Below are 22730 nucleotides of genomic sequence, written 5' to 3'. Positions count from 1 at the left end.
ACTTTTAGCCCTATAGGCTAAGCTTATGGGCTAAAGGTAAGTGACCTGCTGAGTCTGGAGATGTGTTCTACTTACCTTTCCCGGTGTCGGCACTGGAAGCCAGATTCACTTTAAATTTAGTGATCTTGCTGTAGACTAGACAAGGTCGCGGATGATATTATTCAATGCCCAAACAAAAATGTTGCATCTACTGGATGATGGAGTAGAACATTTACAATTTTCAGGTTTTGGGTCAAATTAGACTTTTATTGTTCACCAAAACTGACTTTGTTTTATATGTGAAAACCTACTAGAAAATGGCACATCGTAGTTCTATGTATGTGAGCAGGCTCATTACTGGTAACGAGTATAGGGCATGCATTATATCAGACCTCGGCTCACTCTTTGTACTCTTGATATGACAGTTTGACAGCAATAGGCAAAAATACCAAATCCAGGTAATTCTATATTAGACCTATAGCTATGCAGAACTCAAAGCACTGGATTATATAGCCATGTGTAGGAGCCATGCATTGTAAGGTAAGTCTATGACATTGAAGGAAAACCTCAACGAGATGTTGTTTACAGTTTAATATACTTCTGTTTTTTTTTTTTCTTTCGATAAATTTTCTAAATGTGGCCTTTTATTACTTTTAAAAATGTAGCTCAATATCTTGTAAATAGATGAGACTGACTTTCTGTTATATGCCTTTTGTTTTTCTCTCCTCATCTCCTATAACAAGCTTGTAAATATTCCTTACATTACTGCTTGCACTGAGGTCACCGTGGTAGAATTAGGCGAAATTCACACAGGTGAGTGCAATATTGGGTCAAGAAACTCGTGCCCACTAAAAGCTCCAAAAAAAGGCGGTTTGGTACTGTGGTAGCCAGTAGAGCAAAGTGTGATTGTTCTCAGTGAGAGATACCAAGTAATCTTGTAGATATGCCTTTTAATGGCCAACAAAGATACATGATGTTACAGCAAGCTTTGGGGTCTTTTTTATCAATCCTTCATCCTAAAATGAAACTGGTTTTGATGCGGCACATATATAATATGCAAAAGAATACAGAAGACTTAACTACAAGTTTTATGGCCATGTTTGATACATGGAATGGAATGAACCTCAGCGTGGGATTCTTGCATAAGTGGAGAATATGAAAGGTCTGAAGGAGGTCAAGAGGAATGTCTTCTTCCCAATCATTGCTTTTTTTTTTTTTTCTTTTAAACTTCATAAAAATTCAGAACTTGACTTGTAAGAATGTTGCCATCCAATAGGTGGTGCTGCATCTCCTTCCATGTGCAGGTTAAAGGAAAGATAAGGCCCATCATAAAACTGTCACTTTCCTGAGCTCAGTGGACTGATTAAGTATTTGTTTCTCAGCTCAGTTTGTCTGTTTTAAGGTTTTAGTGCAAACAGTCTCAAATTTCTGTGTGAACATTTTATATTTCAATCAAGAACGGGTGTCACACATCTCTGTATTTGTATATTATATATGTGCCCCATCCAAACCAGTTATATTTCAGCCCGATGAAGGATCAGTAGAAGACCCGAAAGCTTACTGTTATATCATGTATTTTTGTTAGCCATTAAAAGGTATCCTATCTACAAGATTACTTGGTTTCTTTCACGGAGAGCAATCACACTAAAAGCAGCGAAACCTTTCCCAAACGGCGGGTTTAGAGAGGGTTTCCCTGCTTTACCGTGAGCACGTTGCTGTACATCTACAGCATTCACCTAAGCTGAGACCTATGAGTGAAGCCTCTCTGCATGGAAATCCTTCCGCATGCACAGGACGCCCATGCTGGGCTGATCTGCTGACATTACCTCGGCAACTCCAGAGCAAGCAGTAAGGTAAATGATACTTTTTATATTACAAACTTTGTCATTTTTCTATTGAGCTACACTTTTTTTAAAGTACTATACCCCTTTAAATTTTAGAACAAGACGAGAGAAACCATTTTATGCATGTAAGATACTGGCAAGCAAGTCTCATTTCACATCAATAATTTTATTTATAGGAGTCATACCACTTTTTATTGGTCCACCTTAATTCCTATATATTGTGCTCCTCCTCTTTTTGACAGACTGTGTTTTTGCATTCACATCCATTCATTTCCATTGACAGCATTCCCAACCATCGCCCACCACGTTTCTTCCCAAATAAAAAAAAAAAAAAAATTTGATATATAAATTTTCCATTCACCTTTCCATTTCTGTGTTGATGTGACATTTTTTTCATTTTCTATTTCGGTAGGAGTAATTTTTTTTTCTATTTTGTTTTTTTTTCTCCTTGTGTCACCAGTGCACCTATTCCATTCTTCCATCGCTGTGCTCCTGTGAACATTTCCTGCTATGCCAAGTTTGCAGAAGCCCTGATCACTTTTGTCAGTGACAATAGTGTCCTACACAGGCTGATTAGTGGAGTAATGGCCAGCAAAGAAATTATAATTGGACTTTGCTTTTTGTCACTAGGTAATGGTTTTTCTAATTCTTAGACTTGATATATAGCATTTGTTATAGGCGGCATCTTTACAGATTTACGTCATGCTTTATGCTAAAGAAGGTTTTATGGAAATTAAGAAGAAAAAAATGTTTTGGCACACATGTTTACAAGTCATTGCACAACCATCAATGGGTCCCTGGTAGATGCTTCACCTTGGCAAGTTAGATCTAGTTATGGTCGAGAAGTCTTTCTAGCTTTGTCTCTAAGTATGTATATAAATGATTTTTGTTCTTGAACTGCATTTAAATGATATGCCCACTTTTAGGGCTTATTCAGACGACTGTATATCGGGCGGGTATTCACGCCCAGCCGATATACGGTGTCCCTCTCTGCAGGGGGAGGAGGCTGGAAGAGCTGGGAGCAGTGCTCTGAGCTCCTGCCCCTCTGCACTATTTGCAATGAGAGGAGCAGAGCTACGGTCTGTGACCTAGCCCCGCCCCTCCCATTGCAAATAGTGCTGATGGGCGGAGAGGGGGTGGGAGCTCAGTGCACTGCTTCCGGCTCTTCCAGCTTCCTCCCCCTGCAGAGAGGGATGCCGTATATCGGCTGCGCGTGTATACCTGGCCGATATACGGTCGTCTAAATAAGCAGTGAGTGTGTGTACATAATTATGTGTGTGGTAAAAAAAAATAATATATATATAAAATCTCTCGAGGCATTGTTACTGTTATGTCGCATGTGGGGACCCCATCAAACAATGTTAGGTGGTATTGGATTTTATATATATATAAAAAGTTTCTCAAACATATGTATTCTCTTTCAGCACCAGCTGGGTATGCTTTAGTAGGGTGTAAATGTGTACCCAGAGATGTAATTACAATGTCCATGTAATAGAAAGTATCCCATGTGGACAGTCTACCTGATGTGACGTAAATCCAAAGCAGTTTTTTTGCCCCCTATTTGGAGATGGCGTCAAACTGAGATTTACATTATCAGCATAAAAAAACAAGTCCTATTTTAAAAATCCTATTTTCAGTGCAGAATAATGTAATTATCTGTTAGGCATCGGTTAGAATTCTGGCCTTCTCCAGCATACTCCTACTCTTATTCTGTTCCCAAGCAGATATTTAAAGCTACAATCTGGCATGTATCCTCTTCACCAAAGGCATTCACAAGAGCAGATCCTTCACAGAGCTAATAGACTGTGTGCAATCTGTGTGTAGAGTTCGGTTTTGAGATGCCCTGTAGGTCTTTATGTATTTAAAGTCAATTAATGTATTTTCAGTAAATTCTCAATTTCAACGTTGCACATTCTAGCTACAGATTTTATATGAAGGCTGAGTAGCTGCAAGTTACTCCTCTGATCGGGTGTAACCATTAGCTTGGGATGCTGGCTGTTGGCTAGGATGTTACTTTATAAGAAAAGAACGAAAACCTTTCCCACACGTGGATTAGCTAGGAAGCTTTCAGAATGGAAAATTGAGGAATCCTAAATGGCCGGGACCTCGGTTGTCCATCATGGATTTAAAATGAATCGGGCAACATTAGTTGACCTGTGTCAAGTTACCTTAACCCATTAAGGGCCAAGCACCATAAGTTCACAGCTGTTGGTCCTGGGCTTTAATCCCGGTTGCTGGCAAAATACGGCGGGGGATTAAAGCTCCTGCAATGCAGTAGGAGCAGGTCGGGTCCTCGGCTGTCGGACACAGCTGAGGACTTTCAAGGCTGTTTTTAACCACTTCTGCCTGCAGGCTACATAGCGCTTAATAAGAGTTATGTAGTGAAGGGAGAAAGTGGAAGTAACTATTTGACCCAGTGATCATGTGACCGTTGGATGCCTCTTCCCTGACAGCAGAGCTGCAGGGTCCTAGCAGACCCAGATCAGCTCTGTTAGTGACTATTGTCATTGCAGTGTGGATGCTACAGTGGAAAATTGTTGGTGCTTTTTTCACAATGTGAATGACCCTCAGAGGTTTTATATGACTTTATGGGGGAAATGTAAAAAATAAAGTCACAAAAGTAAATGAAAAAACAAAATTAACAGAATAAAATAAATAGATTAAAAGAAAAGAAACTGACTCAACTAAAACTGTCGCCACCATATGCGCCCTGTAATCTGAGACTACACAAAGTATATGTCGAAACAAATTGAGAAACCCATTCCTTACTTTATTTTTGTGTAAATATACTTCTTTTAGAAACCATTTTTTTAAACTTAGTTTTATTAGCTTTTTAACCCCAATAAAACAGAAAAAAAGTTAAAAAAAAAAAATCCCTATATGCCATTGGGGAGAGAAAACACAGCAAAAATAATTTTGGTAGCTGAAGTAAAAAACAGGACCATATGAGTAAAATCCCCAAAAAGTTTCTGGTTCTTTTAGGCCCCAACTCCCTGGACCTTAAGGGGTTAATGTCATTTGCTCCTGTTTGAATTGGTATTACCAACTTATCGTACTAAGGCCGCCTGCAGACGGGCGGGTCGGATCCGGCTGCGAGAATTCTCGCGGCGGGACCCGACCCGAGCGCCTGCAGGGAGGAGCGCGTACTCACCCGCGCTTGGCGGCCCCGGCTCTTTCATCTGCCGGGTAGCCGGCGCAGACCGGAGCCGTCGGCCGGGTGAGTGACGTTTCTGTGCGAGGCTCTTCGAGCCCCGCACAGAAATAGGACATGCCGCAGTTTGTTTGCCGCGCGACATTTCGCGCGGTCAAACCGCGGCCGTCTGCATAGGAGTGCGTATTGTAATGCACTCCTATACAGGCTTTCAGTGGCGGAAATCCCGCGGATAATCCCGCCGCGGGATTTCCGCCCGTGTGCAGGCGGCCTTACAGATTCTGTGCTGTTCTATCACTATTCTAGTGGGTTTTGCACATATTTGTATAACTTTTACATAGATGTTCGTCAACATCATTAATAAATGTGCTTCTCACGGCTGCCAGATATTTCACCAATGCCTCTGATGTAATTACATTCACATCTTGGTGTAGTTTGTAGGGATTAAAAACAGGTTATCCACCTAGTTTCAATTTTCTTTAAACAAATCTGGCTAAAATGTAAGTAAGAGAAGAGTGCCGAACATCCCCGTCCCTCCTCACAGTCTGGGTTACTACCGTAGGGATGTAAGCAGTGTGCTTGTTGGGCTATGTATCCCTAACAACCTCTGATCAGGTAATGCTGCTTTACCGCAGTCAGCAAATAAGAGAAACCCAGCTTGGCAGCTAGCACAGCCATTTTGCATTTGATAGTTTAAAAAAAAAAAAAAAAATTTTAATTATTCAGTATGCAATTATGCAGTATTCCATGTGGGGCCTGACTAGTGCCTTATATAGTGGGAGAATAATGTTCTGGTCCTTTGCCCCTATGCCTCTTTTAATGCACCTCAAGACTTTATTTGCCTTTGCAGCAGCTGACTGGCATTGGTTACTCCAGTTTAGTCTACAGTCCACTAGTACCCCCAGGTCTTTTTCCATATCACTTTTCCCCTAGCAGTACCCCATTTAGTGTATATTGGTGACATCTGTTTCTCCTGCCCATGTACATAACCTTACATTTATCAACACTGAACTTCATTTGCCATTTTCCTGCCCAAGCCCCCAGCTTATCCAGGTCCGTTTGTAGCCGCACATTGTCCTCTGTTGCATTGATTATATTGTATAATTTTGTGTCATCTGCAAATATTGATATTTCACTGTGCAGTCCCTCTATCAGGTCGTTGACAAATATATTGAACAGAATGGGGCCTAATACTGAACCCTGTGGCACCCCACTAGCGGCTGTGGCCCAATCAGAGTACCAACCATTTATTACCACCCTCTGCTTTCTATCATTGAGCCACTTCTTTACCCATTTACACACGTTTTCACCCAATCCGAGCTGTCTCATTGTATATATCAGCCTATTATGTGGCACGGTGCCAAATGCTTTAGAGAAGTCCAGATATACAAGATCGATAGACTCTCCCAGGTCCAGCCTAGAACTTACTTCATCGTAGAAGCTGATCAGATTGGTCTTCAAGTATGGGAATTTTACCTACTATTTGAAGTTGGCTTCATGATCTTGAGACAAATCTTGTTTTTTGACTTCTTATTCTAGGATTTTTTTTTTTTTTTTGACGGGCGTTTTAACTACATCTGTAAATTTTAGACAAACTAAGGCCGGTTTGACGTCTGCGTCAGAACCTCCGTCCGGAGGTTCCCTCATGGATGTGGCTGAGAATACCCGAAGAAAAGCGCTGCATCCAGAACTTTATTCAGCCAAAAGCCAGACAGACTGAACTCATTATAGTCAATGGGGTTCGGCCGTGAGAAGTCCCCGTTCAGCTTCCCAAACGAAGCCGGAAAAGGGAATCCCCAGTGCAGGTTTAAAAGCACCCGAAAACTAGCAAAAGTACAGAATACTTAGTTTATGTACAAACTCTGGACATCGTAGTGTGATTATTTCATGGTGTTTTGTACATTTCTCACTTTCTGGGCACTTGGAGGCCGGATACATCTTGCCACACATCGGCATTTATTTTCATGTTTGTATACTCTCGGCATTGAGCGTTTCTGATCATTCATGGGCAAAGCTGTGAGGTAAAATCAATAGCGTCGTTGGCAGAAGGTAGTAATGCCTCACACAAGAGGCCACCTATAAGACTCGGCTGACATATCGTCATCTGTAATACTGATAAGGATTCGCTTTTCGTACCTCGTATCACTAGATCAAGCCAGCCAAGCTTGTTTCTGCAATTTACAGCTAAATATTATTGCTGATGGGCTGAGATTCCAGAGAGACAACATCTGCAATGATAGAGTAATTTGGAGCACTAGCCTATCTGAACAGTGTTACTTTAGATTGGCTTCACACACATCACTCCGGACCTCATGCTGTATGATGGTGCTATAGCAAGAAAATATGGATGATTTATAGAATATGTAACATGAATCAGGAGTGCTATAGAGACAAAGCTGTTCTTCCCTGTTGACTCAAATATGCATTTTCATGTGTAAGTGTGACATCTCAGTGCATTTTAAGGAAGAGTATCATTTTTCCTTAAGGAGAGCACCTAGGTGTGTGGGGAGACTTCTAAAGCCATCCACGATGCTCTGGGGAAATATGTAAATAAGGAAGATGGAACAAGACCTCTACAGCACCACCCATTGAGACCTTTTATACAAGTCTTGTAATGGTGACTGGGAATTGTAAGCCAGAATCCATACGCAGACAGCTGTTTCGGGTGTTTGCCCTTCATCATTGTGTAGTAGGTTTCTGGCTTGACTAGTAAGAGGCTATAAACCACTATCTTCTAAGTGCTCTTCTTAAGCAGAAATGATACCATTCCTCACCCATGTCTATAGGCCTCTCACTAATCTAGCCATAAACCTACTGCACTCTGAGGGGCAATCGCCCCGAAACAGCTGTCTGTGCATTGTTATTCTGGCTTTGGCTCACAATTCCCAGTCATTGTTAGAAGGCTTGTTTTAAAAAGTCTAACACTGACTTGCAGGAATGCTGCATTCCAATAGGTGGCGCTGCAGAGGTATTATTCAATCTTCCCAAGTGCATTTTAAAGAATGAAAAGCATTATAATCCCTCCTTTAAGGGCTCATGCCCACGGGTGTATGTGTACAACACTGTGGGTCTCCCTGCTGCGTTTTACCCATTTTTAAACATGGCGCTGTGTACACTGGTCATGCCTGTGTATCACATGGTCAGGTGCGGTGTGACTTTTTTTTTTTTTTAATTCCCCACTCTTTCATAGCCGGGTTGCGTATGAAAATGCCGCCCAAATGCAATGTATTGCGTATGGACAGCATTTCATACGCAACCTATTCAAATGTATAGGGCTCACGCTGCGAAATGGAGCGTGCTGTGATCTATTTCTCGTGTGCATCAACGAGCAGCATCTATATACACGTTGACTCCATATCACGCAGCCGTGCAACGGACACGTAATACGTGGGTGCAAAAAACGCCCATGGATATGAGCCCTTAAAGCACCCAAGACAGGATTACAAAAACTCCATGTGTATCATCCATCACAATAAGGGACTGTTCACATCACTTTTCACTTCACAGCCAGGACTTCCATCATGGTTTTCCTCTAACCCCCTCCCCCTCCCCCCCCCCCCCCCCCCCAAATCAGGGTCTGGACAGAAGGCTATCTCTGCCAATGTAGAATCTACTGAAATGCAGGCCAATCGGTTTCCGTTAGTTTCCGGTCTTTTTGTTTGTGTTCCTTTCCAGAAGTTTGGAAATGAACATTTAATAATATGCAACAAGTTGTCGAACATATTCATTGCAGACTCTCATTTTCTTTGCAGTGCTTTCAATGATTTTGATGGTTGTCATCCGGTACATCTCTAGAGTACTTGTGTGGATTTTAACCATCTTGGTCATCTTGGGATCACTCGGTAAGTCTTACTGCCCTAAATGTTTTGCAAATTGTCAGTGAAAATGTATAGAACTAAAATAAGACCAAGTCCTTTAAATGGATTGTTCCTCTTCTAGCTGTTTTGCGGGAGGAAGCAGACAGCTCTGTACATTATGTAGTGGTCTGGGTTGGTACTGCAGGCCGAATCCCATTCACTTGAATAGTACCAACGTGGGCTACTGCATAATGTACGGAGTTGTCTGCATCCTGCAGCTAAAGGTGGGACGACTCCTTTAATAGACACTTTAACAGTTCTCCATAGAAGATAGGAGTTAAGATTCTAACTTTTTTTTACTTTCTCTAAATTGTGTGTATTGGTAGATTCTGGTATTCTAGCAAAGGGTAAAATTGTGAAAAAATATTGAGGGTCACTCACTGGAGCAAGTTCTATAGAGAATATATAGAAATGGACATTTTCTTGTCTTCGAATTTTTACTTCTATGCCTTTTTGAAAACTGACTTTTGTTTTCAAGAGTTCACAAGCCATATCTAAGGAAAGGTACCCTTTGGGAAAAACTATGGTTTGTGGTTTGCTTCTGGGCATCCATTGTGACGGTGTTGGAGTAGTGTGTCTGCAGAATACTTGTGTGCTCCTGGCAGTGACCATCTAGTATTAGTGAGGACCTCTGTCTGCCAGGGAATGGCCACAATGTACCATGCTGCCCAGACAGTGAGTTACCGATTATGCTGGAAAGGTGAGAAAGGAGAAAACATTTGGAAATGGAGACAATAGAAAGTATTCCTGCAATGGGGAAAAAAATGAGTATTTTACAAAGGAAAGGAAGAAGTTGTTGTAATCGGGCCTGGATATGCATTGTTTTTGTTCAAAATGATATCCACCGTAAGAGGTTTGCACCAAACGTTGCAACACTTGAACCTTTTTTCTACCCCAATGCGCATTTTTCTAAAAGTGGGGTGTGGCCTTGTAAGATTTACTATAACTTCTGCCAGTTTACAGTTGGTGTATATTTCACCCTAATGTATAAAGTAAATGCCCCCTTATATGTGTCAGTGTGCTTGTGTACAAAGCTGGACTTCTAACCTAAAAGGGACACTCTTATGTATATACTTTTTATTCATTATGTAACTTGCCCCCAAAATATGTAGTTTTTTTACCTTGTTTAGTTATTCCTTTCCATCTGAACATTCTCAGCTGGTGGGTCATGTGATCTCCTCTCCTTGGAATTACTTGTCTCCATGTTCTCTCCACGAGTCACCAGAACTTTCTGTGATGACATTACATGGACTGTACCGCATGGTCACTTCACAGTGGGAGGACAAAATGCCTAGAACTACTAGTGCTGATGATTAAAGGCTCCGGTCATACTCCTCCTCGCCCATGTTCATGTACCCTGAGGCTGCAGTGTTTTTTTTTCACCCTGCGGTAACCATATGTGACCAGAACGCTGCCCACTCCAGTACAAGAACAGTATTATGGACCATCGTCCATTGTGGGTGGATTTTCAGCCACACGCCATGATCGCGCGTTAAATCATTTCAGCCGTACGTTTTTTATGATCCGTGTCACCTGACTTTTTGTATATACACTTCCTTTTACCTCCAATCAGGACTTCAGGGAAGCATCGAGTCGGAGCTGTTACACTCTCATGCTTATTAAATAAAGGCCGGGCTCACATGACCGTATCGTAATACGCTACGTAAGCGCTTTACTGGTGTAGAGAACAGCCTTTTTTCTCACGTATGCGTGCGGATGTGCAGCGTATTTTACATGCGCTGTCCTGCAGCGGCTTCCTGGTTTCTCCCTTCTTTTTTTCTATTTCATCCTATTAACACCATTTACTACGTAAAATGCAATGCAAATACATTCGTGTGAGCCCGGCCTAATAGAGAATCAAGAAGCCAGCATGGAATATCTCCATTTCGGAATACTCATTAGTAAGTTACTTTGTTTTCTGCCCCGCAGGAGGGACGGGTGTGCTCTGGTGGATGTACGCAGAACACCGGAAATCTTTCAGTGAAAATCTCCCACCAGATGAGCTTCAGATTTCCAAAGACAACCAACAAGCCTTGCTCATATATGCCATTGCTGCGACTGTCTTCACAGTAAGCCCTCCGCTTTGTGGTTTTGACTGTAACTGGGTCATTTCTTTCTCACTTCTCCACTTTATTATTAGCAGCACAATGGCAGTTTACAGATGACTGGCGAATGTGCAGATACCGAAAGTCTGGGAAGATGTTGCTTTACCCTTTATCACATAACAACCTTCTGCACTCCAGCGTGCAACTTCAAGTCTCAGATCTAGGAGTCATAAATATATATATCCTGTTTATAAGCTTCATTCACATGCAGACCGCACACCTCATGTTACTATGGGGCAGAGTAGGAAAAGACTTCAATTACTTGCAAACTTTTTTTTCTTTTTGCCCCCTCCCCATTGATGTCGCCTGCCGAAGCATAGAGAGAACTTAATCTTCCTTAGGCTTCTTTCACATGAGCGCATGAAAACGGCCGGCTGATATACGCTATGTTGGGGGCAAACAAAACTGGTGAACGGGCGCACAAATCAAACGTTTGTGCGCCCATTCATATGGCCACGTGATCTGATGCATTGGAAACCAATGCATCAGATCACCGCGCATATCGGCCGGCCGTGGAAATGGACGGCCGATATGCGCTCGTGGGAAAGAAGCCTTACATAGGGAATAAATAACGGGTTGTCCGTATGTTAATGCAGTCAGTGCGCTATATGTGACAGTCGTATGACCACATCATTGTACTAACCGGAAGGAGGATAGGTATAATATAATCAAGAGTGACTGTGACCGTCCTGCAGCTCTACTGGCGAACAGTAGCAACAACCTCCTGCCAGTGAGTTAGTAAGATCTACCCCACAATCGGCTAAGTCTTCACACAATTGCTGCACATCAGGATCTGCGAGCACGAGGAAGTTAATGCATTACAAGGACCAGCCGTAGACTTCACTAGGAATTCTGTAAATTTCCCAGAGGAACTGAGCCTTTGCTGTCAGCTTCTCCGATTCTAGTTGATCTCTGAGGGTTCCGATTTCTTAATGTCTCATAGGAATAGCTACTAATAATAGTAATTTTATCTTGTGGTCCGGGGAAAAAATGATATTCTCCATAATGCGTTTCTATAGCAGCTTTTGACATTTTGAATAATTTACTATTTTTACATTTTCCCAACCCCACGTATTATACCATCTTGTATATTGTGTGCACACAGGAACAATACATTACCTACTTACAAGGGAAAAAATCACTCCAGAATAGGTCAGAACTTTCTTTACAGCTTTATTCAAACTTTTTAAAAGTAGAATTAACCAAAGGGGGCTCTACATTTTAGGATTATTTTAAGAAATCCATTATTTTTATTATTTTTTTTGTTAATGGGGTCTCCGTAATAACAGCCCCACACAGTCATTTTATTGATTTTGAGAAGGGATGGAGTGAAAAATGCATTATTTAGTAAGATGCTAATCTGTCTTGGCGCTGGTAACTGCAGGCACGATCATCAATAGTATTTTTGACTGGAAAACCCCTTTGAGTTTTCTTGCCTCCCACAAACCCCTCCTCGCCTATCAAGTTTATAGATAATCTGGGTGCTGCCAGAAAGAAATGTAGAGGATGGGTGCCACCTCTGCCATCCATTATTGAAACCTTACTGTTTAACCCCTTAGTGACCACCCTATAGTGTTTTTACGTCCTGCAGCTGCAGGACGTGTATGGAGGGAGGTAGCGCCGCTATCTCCCTCCATACAGCGCGGGCGTCAGCTGTTTATTACAGCTGACACCCGCGGGCAATAGCCGCGTTCAGCCGATCGTGGCTATTAACCATTTAAATGCCGCTGTCAATTCTGACAGAGGCATTTAAATCCCCCGAACGCTGTTTGGGGGTCCCGCACGGCCCCCCCCGCGGTGAGATCGGGGGATCCGTGCAGGTGTCATGGCAGCCGGGGGCCTAATGAATGGCCCCAGGGCTGCCTTAGCAGACTGCCTATCAAGCCATCCACACAGGGTGGCTTCATAGACTGCCTGTAAAAAAGCAGTATGACGTAATGCTATAGCATTACGTCATACTGCAGGAGCGATCAAAGCATCGCATGTTAAAGTCCCCCAGGGGGACTTCAAAGTAAAGTTAAAAAAAAGATCAATAACGTTTTTTAAATTGTAAAAAAAAAAAAAGGTTATAAAAGTTGAAATCACCCCCCTTTTGCCATATCTATTATTAAAAAATCTAAATCATAAAATAAAAATATGTATTTGATATTGCCGCGTCCGTAAAAGTCCGATCTATCAAAGTAGTGCATTATTTTTTCTGCACGGTGAACGTCGTCCGGAAAAAAAATAAAGAACTCCATGAAATGCATTTTTTTAGTTGCCGTCTCCCAGAAAAAACGCAATAAAAAGCGATCAAAAAGTCGTATGTATTCCAAATTGATACTATCGGAAACTACAGGACATCCCGCAAAAAATGAGCCCTTGCACAACTACATCGTCAGAAAAATAAAAAAGTTATTGCGCGCACAAAATGACCGCAGAAAATAATTGAAAAAAATTTAATATCTTAAAAAAAAAATACAAGTACTACAGCAAAAAAAAACTATACAAGTTTGGTATCGTAGAAATCATACTGACCCATAGAATAAAAATATCAGGTCGTTTTTGTTGCAGTTTGTGCGCCGTAGAAACAGGACACACCGAAAGATGGTGGAATGTCGGTTTTTTTCCATTTCTCTCCGCTAAGAATTTTTAAAAAGTTTTTCAGTACATTATATGGTACAATAAATAGTGCCATTGAAAAATACAACTCGTCCCGCAAAAAACAAGCCCTCATACAGCGACGTCGATGGATAAATAAAGGAGCTACGATTTTTTAAAAGGGAGTAGGAAAAAACAAAAATGGAAAAAAGCAAAAAAGCCCGGTCACTAAGGGGTTAATCATTTCCGGCTGTGCCAAGGTTGACATTGACTTTAACGAGGACATTAGGTCCTACCGGGCTTGTGTTCATTGTGCCTGCATCTTCTGCGTATGTTAAGCCGGACTAAACCCATAACACAAAAGCGATGTATACTATAGTTTGTGTAGTCTTCCTTCTTCACTTGTGGGGCTCTATAGAATTGTATTGTGTTCAGGTACCCTCTTCTCTGCTTTATTAACTCTGCATAGGGTCATTAGTTGCTGTGTGTAGCTGAGGTTACAGCTGGGGATTTTTTCCAGCCATGGACAATTGATATCCTACCCACAGTATAGGTAATCATTAGCTATATGGCGAGAGTTCACTGCCCTGGACCTCTGCCAATTTCTAGATCAGTATGTCGGTGTATGGAGCCGGTAGCACACAGCTCTGTCAACTGTTCAGTGGCCCGGAATGGTAGTGCAGCCAAAGTTCCCATTCATCTGCATTTTTAATTTTCCTTGCATTTCTTATGTCTGAGCCATTTTCTTTCTTTGTCCTCTGGCAGGTGATCCTCTTGCTCATCATCCTGATTATGAGGAAGCGAGTTGGCTTAACCATTGCCTTGTTCAATGTGGCTGGGAAGGTCTTCATCCATCTACCACTGCTAGTCTTCCAGCCTTTCTGGACTTTCTTTGCTCTTCTCCTCTTCTGGGTCTACTGGGTCATGGTCTTGCTTTTCCTGGGAACTACAGGTAAGACTTGAAATCCCAGCTCTAGTTGAAGGCACGGTAGTTATCTAGTACTATATATTCAATTGTTTTCTTACTGAGGGAAATGTAAACTTTTGCTGAATGTTCTAGCATTTTGTGATTTGCCTCTTGCACATGGCAGAGCTGGAGGTTAAACGGAGGTACATATAGACACTACATGTCCCCGTATGACCTTGTTCTTCCCTACAAGCAATGCTTCTAGGTGGAAGTGTTTTGGACTATAGATTCTAATTAAACCTGTCACAATTCATACAGAACCCAGTAAAGTCTCCATATGAAATTGGAGGTATACATGAGAGCAATAGAACCTCGTAGGCGTCTACGGGTGTGGATTCATGCATTTATGGAGATTATATGAAGTTTAACATGTTAATATTCTGAGGCCCAGTTGACGCTGGCTTTAAATTACTGAACAGTATGGTACGAATGTTGGTATCTCATGTCCAATCTGTATTCCTACTGTGTTGGGCCAGACGCAAAAGCCTCTATGAGGCAGGTGTCAATTGTGCCATGTTAGGGGGAAAATGCTTTCCAATCTGAATAAATCTGTGAATCAACATCCCATCTCCAGAAAACTAGTAGCCATAACTTGGGATATATCCAGAACTATTGTCACGTCCTTGGGCACAGCATTCCATAGTCTCACTGCTCTTACAGTAAAGAATCTCCATCTATGATCACAGTGAAATCTTCTTTCCTCTTTGTAGAGGATGCCCCCTTGTCATGGTTACAGTCCTAGATGTAAAAAAAAAAAAAAGTAATATGCTGTGTCCATTCATATATTTGTACATTGGAAAAAAGAGGGCTTAGGAACACCACAAAGCCATCTTTTTTCCCCGAAGAGAATGAGCCCAAGTCTGATGATCTGTCTTAGGACCGCAGTCCACCATTCCCTTAATTACCTTGATCAACCTGCTCTGCATCCACTTTGGTCAGGTATATCTAATACACAGGTGCCAAAAGTTGGGACACACTATTCCATGTGTGGTCTGACTATCACTTTGTAGAACGGTGTTGTTGCAGTGAGTATTTTTGCCTGTTTTTGATGCGCCCCATTATCTAATTAGCCTTGGCAGCAGCTGCCTGACACTGGTAGCTAAAGTTGATTTTCTGTCCACCAACATGCTCAAGTCTTCATCCTATCCTGAATCTGATATGAATGACGGGGCAGTAGGTACTGAAAAATCTGTTTGGGAACTCCTATTCTTCTTGTAACAGCTCAAAGGACGTGAACCATCGCTGTTCACCCGACTATTGTATGAATTGCCTTTATCATGAGACTAACCTGAGACAGTAAAACGAACTTGCCATCCTCCAATGCCCTAATCCTACTGTAGTGTAGACCGAAGCATCTGTGCAAAAACAGGACTTACAGAGCTCAGTATTATTTAGATATTCTACTTCGTAAGTCCTCTACTAGGGCATTAAAAAAGAGGGTCCTGTGATACCCCACTGGTAACTGTGACCCAATCAGAGTATGTACTAATTAATATCCACCCTCTGTTCTCTATCACCGAGCCAGTTATTGGCCCATTATACATATTCTCCCATAGTCCCAGCATTCTCACATGTGAATCATGTATATCAGCCATCTACCAAAGGAAGAGGAGGAATATTCTCGAAATGCCAACAAAAATGTATTTGGCGCACCTACCTAGAGCAGCTGTATGACTTGTGTATATAGCCTGTCAACCACTTATTGTAACGTCTCTCTTTAGGTGATCCGCGCCCCAATGATCAAGGCTTTGTGGAGTTCAGGATCAGCGGTCCTTTGCAATACATGTGGTGGTATCATTTAGTTGGGCTCATATGGATCAGTGAATTCATCTTGGCTTGCCAACAGATGACAATTGCCGGAGCCGTGGTCACCTATTATTTCACAAGGTAATATGTTATAATAGGCTATTATTGTCCATAACAGAGTCAAGTATAAAACCTGGGAATGGCACGCTCGCATGTAGATGAAAGCCATACCGTGGAGCAAACAACCAACACTAAGATCCTGCCGCACAGTTTCCATTAACATATTGAAAATTGTCGGCATAAAATCTATATAGTCTGCAGGGGGCGTATACCCTAACAAGGAAAAAGGGGAAGACGGGTGGGAAGGAGGAAAAAACGAATATAGGTCTTGTCGCCCGTTACTTCGTATGCTCAGACGTCACTGCCTCGTATCCAGTCATGTCGTTCTGAAGGTTAACCGGTAATGCCATGTATCCCCAAATGGATCATAGCAGTCTTTATCTATGGCCATCAGCTCTTCCATGCACATGATATCATTAAGGCAGTCTACAAATTCCATTCTGGAAGGCACAGAGGATGAGTTACTATACCTCGGGGTGCGAGCTGCACACAGATTGGCGGATGAGCCCTTTCTTCGCACTGGAGATGGGGCCTGGGAGAAGAGATAATGGTGCATGTAGGCCAGTTATTTAAATATAAGTGGAGAGGGGGTTTAACATCAGATAAGCTGCTTTGTCTATGGCTGTGTACTTCACCTGTACAGATGTGTCCGCCTGTTAACTATTCTGAAATGTTGTCAAATTCTAAAACTTGTCATGATATCTGTTCAAACCAATCTCATGTCATCCAGTAAAAAAGTTAGGCTGGGTTTACACTTGCGTTGGGCTGCCTGCAGACGGCCGGGTCGGATCCCGCTGCAAGAATTCTCGCAGCGGGATGCGGACCCATGCCCCTGCAGAGGCCTGCAGCTCACCCGCTCCCAGCGTCTTCATACTCTGCTATGCACCGGCCGCCTGGCGCATTCACAGAGCAGAGCCGGACCGTCACCACTGACCTTTCTGTGCGGGCCTCTGTGAGACCTACACAGAAATGGAGCATGCCGCGATTTGTTTTCCACGTGTGATTTCACGCAGACAAATCGCGTCCATCTGCTAGGATTGCGTTTTCTAATGCAATCCTATGCAGGCGGGCACAGAATTTCCGCCCGTGTGCAGGGGGCCTTAGGGCTCCGCTCAGGGTTTCCATCCCTGCTCCGTTTTTTGAGACGACAAATTGAAATAAAACAAAAAAAAAACTGAGTTTTTCCCCCCCCCCCATAGATTTTTAATGACATTGAAAAAAAACTACTTTTTTTTGTGTGTGTGTGTGCGCGCGCGCTTTTTATTTTAGTTTCCCTCCTCCAAAAACTGAGCAGAGGCAAACCCTGACCTGAGCCCTGTGGGAGCCTATGAGTGATGGATGGCTGACAGATGACATCCAGTAAACATAAAGTATATGTTAATGTATAATGGCATCCGTGGAGGTATCGGTTGGATGTACAATTTTTAGGGCTTTTTTACTACATATTTAACATCTTGCGTCATACATATTTGGGATATGTGAAGTCTAGTGACAAGGAAAGACAGACCTGTACTTCTCCCACACGTGCTGAAGGTTACTTCATAAACTTGTAATCTGTCTGCAGAAACAAGAAGGACATCCCATTCACTCCTATTCTAGCTTCAGTAAACCGACTGATTCGTTACCATCTTGGGACGGTGGCAAAAGGAGCCTTCATTATTACCCTGGTGAAGATCCCACGAATGATCCTCATGTACATTCATAGCCAACTCAAGGGGAAGGTGAATATTCTAGCTGCTGGTGTCTTTAGCTCTTCTATGTTGGTTTTGTATTTGTCAGCGTTTCTGTCTGCAAGGCAATTTAGCAAAAAAATAAATGAATTGTCTTTTGCAGTCTGAAGCATTCTGTGTAATCGTTTCCATTTCACACGCGGTCTGCACTCTCCCATAGACTTCTATGGGCGTGCATGCACAGCTACTCTCAGTCAGATTTTATGACTGGTTACAAACTTTGCTGGCAAAAAGCATGTGATTTAAAAAAAAATACATTTCCTGGCTCCCATCACCCCCCCCAAACGGCGCAATAACTTAGTTTATCGTGCTGACAAGTTCCCTTTAACTGCTAAACTCCTGGCGGCACACGGTCCTACAGGGCGAGATCTCTTCTTTATTTCTCCACTACTTTTTGACAGATCTTAAAAAGCAGTAACTACTATTTCCCTTCATAGCGTAATCTGAAAATTGTTTGTTTCATATGCCAATTGCCCTGTAGAAAGACGTCTTACTACAAAAAGTCTTGGCCTTTCATGTTGATCCAAAAGAACCTGCACTCTCCTAGTGAGCCGTGCGTGCATTAATGATAAATGGCTGCTTGTAGGGATCCATAAGGGGTTTGGCAGGGTCTTTCCCGTTTACCGCGCCCCAAGATGAAGCCAATTAGCCATTAAATTGTTCTTGCATTGCCACGAGGCTGATCGGCCTCCTATTAATGGGAATGCAGATTACATGATATTGGCTCAGCTATGATGAATGAGCAGCATTGGTCTCTGTTACAATACGCTGATTTTAGAATGATCTGTCATACATTTTTGTGACGACTTCTGCAAGAATTAATGAATATTTTGTCATTCCAAGGTCTCGTTCACTCTCAAAATACATTTCCTAGACTAAGCTCCCCTTTCATATAAGCCGAGGGGGTATAATGTACAGCGTGTCTTCTGTCAGATGACAAAAGTGTAATGCCTAGGGATTTCCCTGTAGGCATATTGTTGTAACACTGCTTTCGTCCCCACTTCTTAATGTATTACCCAGGATATTACAGATATGTCATGTAAGAGAGGGGAATCATGTGACTATTCCTAAATGCAGCAAAGTTGCAGATCTCATCTGAGAGCTCTCTATAAGCGACCCCATCCGTGACAACATAATATGTATCTTCTTACTCTTCTAGGAGAATGCATGCGCCCGCTGTGTGTTGAAATCCTGTATCTGCTGCCTCTGGTGTCTAGAAAAGTGCCTCACATATTTAAATCAGGTGAGAACCCCATTTCTTGCTTTTTCAAATGATACATAATATCCTTTTGTATTCACGGTGTAGCAATAGCAAATCGCACTTGGTTTATCGTCCGTGTCTAGCACCAAATCCTAATTGTTTGCAGTGGCCATGCTACAGTAAATGCCCCTTTACACACAAAGATGATCACTCAAAAGATGGATTTTTGAGTGATTATTGTGCATAAACTACTAATTGGTACTAATGCCAATTAGTAGCTTATTAATGCATGTGAGCTGTCAGGAGAGTATTCAGAGAACAGCGGGTGGTCTGTTCTCTGCATACATCCCCTTTGTTCTGCTTCAGAGCTGACAGCTGAGATAATGTTATCAGTGCTCCCCACAGAGAACACTGCATAAAAGTCCCTGCTATCAGCTCTTCTGCCGAACAGTGGATTTTATGCTGAACATAAAATCATCGTTCGGCAGAAAAGTGAAAGATAGGCACACTCAAAAGATGGCTTTTGAGCGAGATTTGAGCGATAATCGTTGTGTGTAAAAGGGCCTTTAAGTAGATCGTTCATTGCTTCCAGAATGTACATACTATACGTGGTACAGAAACCCTTTCCACTATTGCCCTGCTATAGACGGGTTATTTAATAGAAGGGCTATAAGAACGCTCCAGCTTTTATTGATGTTTTATCATTTAGTTGCAAAAAGATGTTGTGTGCAGAAGTGTTAAAAATTAGAGATGAGCGAGCGTACTCGCTAAGGCAAACTACTCGAGCGAGTAGTGTTTAATGCGAGTACCTGCCCGCTCATCTCTAAAGATTCGGGTGCTGGCAGGGGGGGGGGGGGGGGGGAGGGAGATCTCACTCTCTCCCACCCGCTCCCCCCTGCTCACTTCCGCAACTCACCGCTCTCCCCCGCCGGCACCCAAATCTTTAGAGACGAGCGGGCAGGTACTCGCGTAAGGCACTACTCGCTCCAGTAGTTTGCCTTAGCGAGTACGCTCGCTCATCTCTATTAAAAATGCATAAACTGAATTCAGACTCTGTTCATTTTAGAAAATATTCTTTAAGCCTCCTTCACATCGGCGTATTTGCACGCGCAATACGCAAAGAATACAACCCATTGATTTCAATGGGTTCGTTCACACTTGCATATTTTTTTCCTGCACATTTCGATGGCGCCAACAAAATTGCAGCATGCTCTATTTTGTTTTGTTTTTTTTTGCACATTTGCAAACAAAGGGTCCCCATAGTCAATGGGGGTGTGCGCAAATGTGCTCACAATATGCAAGACGTGTGATACACTGCATAATTCTGCTGGCGAAAGAACGTATCTGGAACTCATTATATTAATTAGCCATTTCTATTGGCGCATCTTTGTTCACTGCATGCAAATGAACATGCGTTGGAGGCGCAAAACGTACAGTCAAATGTGCCAATGCACGCTCAAAAATGTTGCACTGAGGCTTGCACAAATGCACATATGCTAGTGTGAAGGAGTCCTGGTCTTGCAGGATGTCCCACGCCTCTTTGCACCACTTTACTCTACTCTAACATGGTCTTCTCAGAAGCCTTATGGGAAATCCGTTTCCTATGTAAAAGCGAGAACTTGTAGGTATTTCCTGTCCAGACGCCAAGGCAGCTCATAAAGGATGGTCGAGGGAAACCTTGGCAGGATACAGACTGGCATAATTCCCGGCACAAGCTGATTTTTTTCCCCTGCCCTTGTCTAGAGTTGCACTTTAGAGTGAGAATGTGGACAGCCATTATAATAAGTGCACAAACACACGGTGGTTCTCCGTTCTGGTTCTCACTGTTCTGATCCCAAGTGAGGGACCGCCTATGGGCAGGAAGGGCTTGGCTTCGTCAGGGTGCCTTCACAATTGTGATTGTTTTTTTATTTTAACGTGAATGCCAGTAGGACTTTCTAATGTTTATAAACAAATTGCACAAAAAGCACAAACTTGCGATTTTTGTGTGATGCGTTTTTAACATTAGAAAGTCCTATTGACATTTGCGCTAAAAAAATAAAAAACACAGTGAGATCGCAAGTGTGAAGGCACCCTAAAAAACCTCTTTTAAAGAGGATTTATCACCTGGATTTTTTTTACTAATTAAAACCAAATCGGCATTTTCTATTTCTCTAATTTTATTTTCTGACACTAGATTTTTTTTTTTTTTGATTGCATTTTTTGGTACATGACTGTAGGAGCTGCCATATTGTCTGAGGTGCGGTGAACGGCACTTAGAGAGGTGCTTTACAGCAGAACACGGCCATTCATACAATGGGTAGGAGGGGGCCATTAACGTCCTATGGGGGACTGGGTTAGGCATCCCTAGTAACGTGTAGGAAGGGAGAGGTGGTGAGCTGACCTATTGGGAATTATTGATCCTGTGATATATAGATCACATTATATATAGTCATCTCATTATTACATGCAGAGTTACAATGAAAGTTAACACACATATAATATATATATGTGTGTGTGTGTGTGTGTGTGTAATATATATATCTATATATATATATATATATATATATATATATATATATATATATAAAATGTGTGTATATATATGTGTGTGTATATATATATTATATCTATAAAAATGTGTTAACTTTCATTGTAACTGCATGTAATAATGAGATGACTACTGAAAGGCTTTCTCTACAAAACATGTCCTCCTATTACTAGGCTGAATGGTCCGTGTGAAACTGCAGGAGTTTAAGATCTCAACTAATGCAGCAAAGCCACTGAAAAGCTATTGTTAGCTTAACACATACCCATTGTAAGGCAATTACAAGGGTAAAAAAAACTGAGCCAGAAAGTTACCACGTGCTAAAGGTCAAGTTCATCTATAACAGATCTGTAGATTGGGACCTTGAAAATAAAAAAAATCACCTAAAGTGGAAAATAGAAATGTTTAATAGAAAAACTTGATTTCATACAAGAAGTCATTTTCTGATGACACATTCTCATAAATGTTAATAAAATGTAATTTAACCTGTTTTGGACCAATTGCCTTAAATATATAACACTTGGTACTGGGCTTTAAACTTAAATGTAGAGCTTGTGTTTAAAGCTGTCGCTCCTGCAATCTAGCAGAAGCAGGTTGGGCGCTCGGCTGTCAGTCAGCGGAGGAACCAGAGGAGAAGACAGAAGTAGCTTAGAACAGTTTCTGCCTGTGGGGGACATAAATGTTAAAAAGTATACAAAAAGAAGTCTGAAAAAAAAAAAAAAATATATATTATATACACTAAAATAAAAAAATATATAAAAAAGCCCGCACCAACCTAAACTGTTGCCATAGTCACCCTGTAATCTGAGACCATAGAAGTAATACATCAAAGGATCCAAAACAAAATAGAGCACCTGTTCTTGTACTTCAGCGGTATTATACAAAAATAACTATAAATGAAAACTTTTGTAGACACTGCTTTT

The 22730-nt window shown here is 41.9% G+C and overlaps 1 protein-coding gene across 1 annotated transcript in view; it reads left to right on the top strand.

Moving 5' to 3' along the window:
* Window positions 1-22730, top strand: part of SLC44A1 (solute carrier family 44 member 1) — a 73190-nt gene that overhangs the window by 35793 nt on the left and 14667 nt on the right. Inside the window, exons 6-12 of the mRNA XM_066604325.1 lie at window positions 2284-2453; window positions 8727-8816; window positions 10761-10900; window positions 14282-14468; window positions 16205-16370; window positions 17914-18070; window positions 19239-19322. Of these exons, the coding sequence (XP_066460422.1) occupies window positions 2284-2453; window positions 8727-8816; window positions 10761-10900; window positions 14282-14468; window positions 16205-16370; window positions 17914-18070; window positions 19239-19322 (994 nt within the window). The remainder of the gene's footprint in view (window positions 1-2283; window positions 2454-8726; window positions 8817-10760; window positions 10901-14281; window positions 14469-16204; window positions 16371-17913; window positions 18071-19238; window positions 19323-22730) is intronic.

Source organism: Eleutherodactylus coqui, chromosome 5 (genome assembly GCF_035609145.1).
Source record: "Eleutherodactylus coqui strain aEleCoq1 chromosome 5, aEleCoq1.hap1, whole genome shotgun sequence".
Lineage (NCBI taxonomy): Eukaryota > Metazoa > Chordata > Amphibia > Anura > Eleutherodactylidae > Eleutherodactylus > Eleutherodactylus coqui.
The sequence above is the reverse complement of the archived record's forward strand: the minus strand, read 5'-3'. Positions and strand labels throughout refer to the sequence as shown.